General features: G+C 32.1%; 1 protein-coding gene across 1 annotated transcript; it reads right to left on the bottom strand.

The window, feature by feature from the left end:
• Positions 1 to 5,974: 5,974 nt before the first annotated feature.
• Positions 5,975 to 7,003, bottom strand: LOC111691523. The gene has a single exon (XM_023454532.1). The coding sequence runs from the start codon at positions 7,001 to 7,003 to the stop codon at positions 5,975 to 5,977; it is 1,029 nt and encodes a 342-aa protein (XP_023310300.1).
• Between the last annotated feature and the right edge of the window lie 643 nt (positions 7,004 to 7,646).

Below are 7,646 nucleotides of genomic sequence, written 5' to 3'. Positions count from 1 at the left end.
CACCTTTTGAAACAAACTTACGAATATCATGCCACGGATCGTACGTAATGTTAATGGTTTTCACGATTTAAAAGTGATCGTCAGTCAATTGAAGATGATCATCTACCAGGAAGGCCTTCGACTTCAACTGATGACTCCCATGTTCAGAAAGTCAAAGATCTGGCGCGTGCAAATCACCGGTTGACACTCGGAGAAACTGTAGAAGAGGTTAGCATTTTAATTGTGTCATGCCATGAAATTTTGACAGCATCGAGTTGCAGCAAACTTTGTTCCTCGTTTGATGACCGAAGAACATTAATAAAGTCGTGTAGAAGTTTTTTAGCAACTCCTTGAACAATCCAGTGACAATGAAACATTGATTCAAAGGATCAAAGACCTCGTACATTAGTTTTCGTCTGTCTTGTAGAAATCGTGAGCTATGATCTTTCCCGACGATATTTTATGAACAAATATTTTATGAAGTTTTTCTGAATTGCATATCACTTTATAGTAAAAAATTTATTTTTATATAAAAAAGGTACTTCTGTTGAAAATCACTGAAAATACTCGGATTTCCAGAAAAATGTATTCGATTTTATCAAGGTCAACCACCTTCTATATCTAAAATTATGTATTTTCTTATCAACTACATTATAGAGGGTTTAGATACCCTTATTGTGAGAGCTTTTATTGATTACTTTATTAATTAATTGTGAAATTATTATTTAATAAACACTTGCTGAGAAATTCGCAGTTTAACAGTAACAGAGTTCTGTCATATTCGATAATATGGTGTTTTTATTTTGTATCTACTATTAAAGAAATTTAAGAAAACAAAAAATTAAGAAAATAGTAGTGTGGCTCCATGAAATTCTAATTTCGTTAAAAAAATTATTTATGGAAAGAAATTGATACAGATAGGTAAGTAATTGCATTTTCAGTAATATCAAGTATCTGTCTAAATTTTGCTTTATACCTCGAATTCAGTTGGTTCATGCCGATTTTTTTAGAATTGAAATTGTAGATGAATTATTAAAAATCTTTTCGAGCTGTCGAACTGCTATTTTTGACATAAAATAAAAAAATCGAGTAGTGCATTGTCCTGGACTTGATTATGCGACCCTACTGGATTAGATTTCAAGTCAAGTAGCTTGAAAATCAAGTAAGATCATGAATTCCTATTTCAAATGCTTACCCACAAATGTTCAGATTTTTCTTTAGATTTTTTTTAAGAAATTTACAAAGATTCCGTAATTTCTAAGAAAAAAAGCTTTTGATGTGAAAAATAATAATTATGTTATAAAAATGTTAATTTACTTGGATGGCAAAAATAAATATTTGAACTGGAAATTTATAAATTTGAACCCATATCTCATTTTTGTATGTTGTACATGAACTAGATGTCAGTCCCTACATTTTTTACACGTGCTGTCTTTGAAAATATTTGTAAGTAATTCGAAAATATATTTTTGTTCTGCTTGTAGTCAGACACTAATTTATAATCAATCATTTGTGTTAAATTTATTTTACTTGATGATTTCAGAACATTTATTAATTTGTATGTGTATAATGCATTTTTCACAAGTGGAATTTCGCGGACTATTTATATTAGTTCTCAAAACGCTTATTTTTAGGAGCGTTTACTGAAAGTATCAATTACAATTTGTCGCATATTTAAAACAATTGCTAGTAAATGAAAATCTTTTTCAACAGTATCTTGATTTGAAACCATTTAGGATAGATAGAGGTAATGAGTGTCAGTGTCATCCACTAAATCGATTTAATGGTTTAATGTTACCAATTCCACCCCAGTATCAACAACAACTGTAGCAGAGGTATGTTAGCAGATATGTTAGATTTCAATGAGTTGTACTATGCAAATAATCGAAGACGAATTTATTTCTGAAATTATTCCATTAGGTAAACGGCTTCACTATGTATGTACAGTTTTCGAAAATATCAGGTTCTGGTTAGTGTTTGTATCAGCAAAGCTAATAAGAAGTTCTCTTTGCATGCTCTGTCAGATGCCAAACATTATCAATACGCTGTATTAGTATTAGGTATATAAACTTATTAGCTTCTCTAGAAAGCTCATATTCAACCGAACTTTTCAGAAGGCCAAAAACGCCAAATTTGCTTTAAGCATGGAATACTTCGACTTTCTCCCAACTTTTCTTTGACTTATTCGATGTCATCAATATTCACATTTGTTGTTACATAAATAGCTTTGTCAAAAAGTTGTAATTTTGTAGATGTTTTGCCGGATGGTTTTTAGTGACTAAAATCAAATTTCAATCATTAATAGTTATTAAATTTTTTTAGTAACTAATGAAATAAAATATTTATACTTTAGGTAAAGAAAACAATATTAAAAAGCAAGTTAACTAGTGTTTAATATTTGAATTCAAATAAAAAGTTGCAATGAGAAATTGAATTGTATTACCAAAACTAACACAAGATGACTCATTTTCTTTATGAGCATTATTCTATCAATATTTGCTACTGTAACCTCAGAACAAGCAGTAGAAGAGGTAACGTCAGCAGTAACCATAAAATAAGCAGTAGCAGAGGCAGTGTTTTTGTTCAAAATTTGTTTCCCTATATTGACTTTCTGTTGAAGAGAATTTTCGACATACGCTTTACCTACTTTGTCGTTTTTCCGACCTTCTCAATGCCTCAAAGTAATGATGTCTGTATCATAATCTGCTAAAAGTGTAGCTACTGATCAGCTAAGTGAATGATTGATATATGGATTTTCTGGTTTCAGGAATCTGGGAATATTTGTAGGTATTTTTTCGAAAGTGTTAATGTCTAAATGCTAAACTGTACATTTTCTTTGCCGCTAGAGAAACAGTCTACTGGTTGTTGTTTTCTGCGGACACAAGGATATTCTTAATACAGTTCTATTGGACTAATACCAAAACCATCACTCAAAATCATTCCTTTTGAGCTTTTATGAATGGGAGGTTCATCTCTTTTTTCTCTTCTCCACGCACATCCTCACTAGTTCATCACATCTGCACTCACAGCAACAGCAGAAACAGCAACCACCTAAACATAAAACAATAATTTAGTAAAACAGCATAGAATAAATAAAACATATACTTTCATCAATAGAACCTGTCAACGGGTGTAAGTACAAGAGTGTGATGATGATGATTCTTGAAAAAGCCAACGATTTTATGGCTATGTATCCAAAGTGCTTCTGTTTTATAAAAGCAACTTGTGATATTTGTTAATATGTACCTTCAATTTCGTAGATGTTCAACGCAGATTTGAGCGTAGAATATGGCCTCTGCATTGTCAAACTTGTTTTTCGTAATTAAATAACGTATTAAAGTATTAACAACAATTTGGTAAAAAAAATTTTTCTTTTAAATTTTTTTAGATTGCAGCTTCGGCTGTTCTCAAGTTTTTTTCCAAACATGACTCCTGTGACTTGTTCCTATTTCCCAAACTCAAGAATATTCAAAGAACATCGATTTTCAACAATAGATGAGATAAAGGCGTTCCACCAGACTGAAAAATATTTTGGCAGAACTGGCATAATATTACAAGGTTAAAAATTGAGGATAAAATATTTTCTGAGAAAATTAACGATTACCGGTACTTTTTGATCAAACCTCCTGTACTATTTTCACGCTAGTGTGCAAAATATTTATGCACTGATTCGCTTGATTCCATATAGTGTTTTTACAACATGCGCAAAATTAGTATTATATAAATTTAGTATTTAGTAATTAATAACTGTTTTTACGCTTTCATGTAATATGTAAATCGATTTAAAAATCAACTTATCGCTTACTCTGTTGAAATGTTAACTTTTAAACAAAGATTTTTTTATTGTCTGAGGATGAAAATTGCAGGGAGACCGTGTTACGGTAGGCCATAAATACGTCGCATGCCGCATAAAGTCCTAGAAACTGGATCACTGTCACACGACCGTCAACCACCACGTTAACCTTTATTAGGCAATTTCCTTCTACCAAACGACCTGTTAAATTTTATAGAAAGAATAATCTCTTAAGTGGATTGAGTATTTTATTTTCTTGTTGCATGTATGTTGCAAATAAAATAGCGTAATAGTCATTGTCATGACCATGACGCTGACTAATATAAACGTATACTCGTGTTGCCAGTGGGGAATTTTGTTGCAAGAGCAGAAGTATTATAAGGTGATAACACTTTACCGCCTAAGAAGCAAAATTTGTTGTCTGGCTTGTAATTAAATACAATTTGCGTACGTCGAACCCGTTTCAACAATTTTAAAATGTGTATTTATATAAATATAGGACGATATATGAGTATAATATTACAACTAAATTATTTTTTTTAAATAGGTGTAATTTTATGTTACAAGTAGAATACGAAATATTTTGCATTTCATCGAATAAAGATAAATTAAAAGTTGATTTTTTTTCAATCAAGGTATATTTTGATGTAAAATGTCAACCTAAAATCTATCTAAAGAGCACTTTCTGAAACTTAACAAGACTGTTCTTTGGTTGAGTTTGGATCAAAAAGCTGAAAAATTGGCAAAATGTCCTCAATTTTGATGACATAAAAACATAAGAAAGTTCAAATTGAGCTATTTATAAATCGATTTCACTACTCATATAAATTTCTCTAAAAAGAATTTGAATTAAAAAAAAATCTACGTTCTTAGTCTTGTACATAGAGATCAAAAAGCTGTTTTCAAAGTTTCTGGTTCATAATACCATAAGGGACTTATACAAGGTATAACTGAAATAAGTATTCAAAAGAACCCCGCACAAACCTTATGTGAAATTCCGTTCGGTCGATTTTAATGAAATTTTGGGAATAGGTTGTTTTTGTTATGAGGAACAAAAGCCTTCCTGGGCCCAAAGTTCGCTAATGAACAGTTTTCGAGTTAGTCGATGTTAAAAGTTGATAATGCGAATTACCAGTCAAGCACGTGTTTAAATGCGTAAAAGCTCCATGAAGATTCTTAAAAACTGTATAATACGTATATATTCGTCTAGATAGTGCGTATCCATTCGTTTGTGTGTGTGTGTGTTAACTTAACTTAACCATTCTTCTTGATCAATATTTTATTTCAGTTATTGGCGTATGATTGAAAACAATCTAATGATTGTATCCCATGTAACACCCAAGATAGAGTAGTCGAAACAACTTTAGGATACAGTTTCTCGCGTGTTTTTAAATCAATATTTCAAAATATATATATCGAAAAATAGGGTGTTTTTAAATACACTTATTCTATTAGAAAAAAATCTTCTTTATTTAACATCGTAGTTTAGATATCCAACTGTGAGTAATCTATCGATACGCATAGCAGAGAATATTTTAATGTGAAGATATTAGAAATATTATACATTATTTATGAGTACCTCAAATATTTAGAATGTTGAAAAATATCAGTTTCGTTGGACTTATTGTCACAAAATTTTGGTGAGATATTAACCTTGACGTGCTTAATAAGTCTCATAAAATACATTTCAAAATTTGCTACAGTGGCGTGAGAAAATGCAGGACCCAGGGATAAATTTAATCATATCTTTTTTTGTAGTCAATTTTTTCTACTTCCTGACTCGAAAATATTGAAATTGTAAGTATTTAACATAAAAAAGGTCCTCTTGTTAAATTTCACTAGGATGTGCCGTTTTCCAGTAAAATCGATTTCAATCATTCCCAACGTGCTTCAATTTCAACTTTCATTACATAGCAAAATAAATTAATTGCAGTGTGCCATGGGAAAAACAACTAGTCTGACAGTTAACAGAAATGTCAAGTATTTTTAACACTCTTAATAGTAACAAATAAAAATATGGTGATATAAATAAAAGCTAAAGAATAAATACGTATGAGATTATTTATTAAACTATTGTAAGCGGCTGAAACTTTTACGTAACATTTTAACAGATTTAAACCATTTAGTTTAGTTTAACAAATTAACCAAATATCTTAATTTCTTTAGCAGAAAATGTGCCCTAGTCAAGAAGACAGACTAGATTCAACTTTCAAAATGTCCGCCGTTTGCCCTAATGCACGCACGTAACCTGTTTTCCAAAGAAAATAGGTTCCGGTATAGTTTGTGCTCCACATTGAGTTCATTATATGCATTTTCTATACACTGACGCAACTGTTCCTCATTGCCAACAGCTTGGAAATACACTTTTTGTTTCATTTGACTCCACACGTTAAAATACATTGGGCTGAGGTCTGGTGACCGTGGAGGCCAATTTATAGCAGCATCATGCTCGTTTAACCACTGTCGACATTGACGGTTGAAGTGATGAGGGGTGCAGTCATGCATGTACCATAAGGAACCTCGTCTTACCAACGGAATATCCTCTAAAAATTCATACAATCTAGTAGACAAAAATTGATGGTACATTGCTCCGGTTAAATTTCCAGGCATGATGTGATATCCAAATAGATTATTTCCTAATGTGGCAGCACAAACATTTATTTTAAATGAATGCTGATAATGGGTTACCTTCCGAGCATTAGGATATTCTTCGGCCCGCATATTAAAAACACCGCTTCTGGTAAAGATAGCTTCATCGGTAAAAATAATATTCGATAGAAACATCGGATCGTCGGCTTGCCTGTCTAAAACCAACTGACAAAACTGTCTGCGCATGGGCCTGTCCTGTGGTAAAATGTCTTGGGCCTGTCTATAATGATAGGGATACAATTGTTGTTCTCTCATTATCCTCCATACTGTCATATGAGACATGTTATTTTGAACTGATAGTCGTCTTGTACTAAGTGTGGCGTTAGCTTCAACTAAATTTAAAATATTTTCCTCATTCAGGACATTTCTAATTATTCTACGCCTGCCTCTCTCAAAATTGTTCCTTTTTAACGTACCCCGTTCTCGCAAACGCCTTTCTGTGCAAAGAAATGTTTTGTAATTGGGCACATTTCTGTTGGGGAACTTTTCACCGTATCGTTGTGCGGCTGCTCTTGCGCTTCCATGACATTCACCTAACGTCAAAAGCATATCTACATACTCAGAAAATGTATACTGTTGCATTTTTAAATTATTTGATATTTTTATTTACTATAAAACGGCACTGCGAATACTCAAATGACACAAATTTGAAACTAAAAATACTTGACATTTCTGTTAACTGTCAGACTAGTTGTTTTCCCCATGGCACACTGCAATTAATTTATTTTGCTATGTAATGAAAGTTGAATTTGGAGCACGTTGGGAATGATTGAAATCGATTTTACTGGAAAACGGCACATCCTAGTGAAATTTAACAAGAGGACCTTTTTTATGTTAAATACTTCAAATTTCAATATTTTCGAGTCAGGAACTAGAAAAAATTGACTACAAAAAAGATATGATTAAATTTGTCCCTGGGTCCTGCATTTTCTCACGCCCCTGTAGCAAATTTTGAAATGTATTTTATGAGACTTATTAAGCACGTCAAGGTTAATATCTCACCAAAATTTCGTGACTTAATGTCGAGCCGTTTGGATGTTACGCATTAAAAACTGTTGCCGAGGTTACCCCTTTAGGACAGCGTAGCTCCCTTAGGAGTCGCCACTGACAAAAATTGTACCAATGTTTTCGTCATTTTTCGACTTGTTTTACAAGCTCAGAAATTTTGAATACTTATTTCAGTTACACCTTGTATAGTCCTGATCTAGAATTTGCAGAAGTTTTA

Source organism: Anoplophora glabripennis, unplaced genomic scaffold (genome assembly GCF_000390285.2).
Source record: "Anoplophora glabripennis isolate ALB-LARVAE unplaced genomic scaffold, Agla_2.0 scaffold315, whole genome shotgun sequence".
NCBI lineage: Eukaryota > Metazoa > Arthropoda > Insecta > Coleoptera > Cerambycidae > Anoplophora > Anoplophora glabripennis.
Note: the sequence above shows the minus strand (reverse complement) of the source record. Positions and strands in the feature narration are given on the sequence as shown.

Excerpts from the sequence above, each read along its gene's own strand:
- LOC111691523 (XM_023454532.1), bottom strand. The coding sequence starts at position 7,003 with ATGCAACAGTATACATTTTCTGAGTATGTAGATATGCTTTTGACGTTA.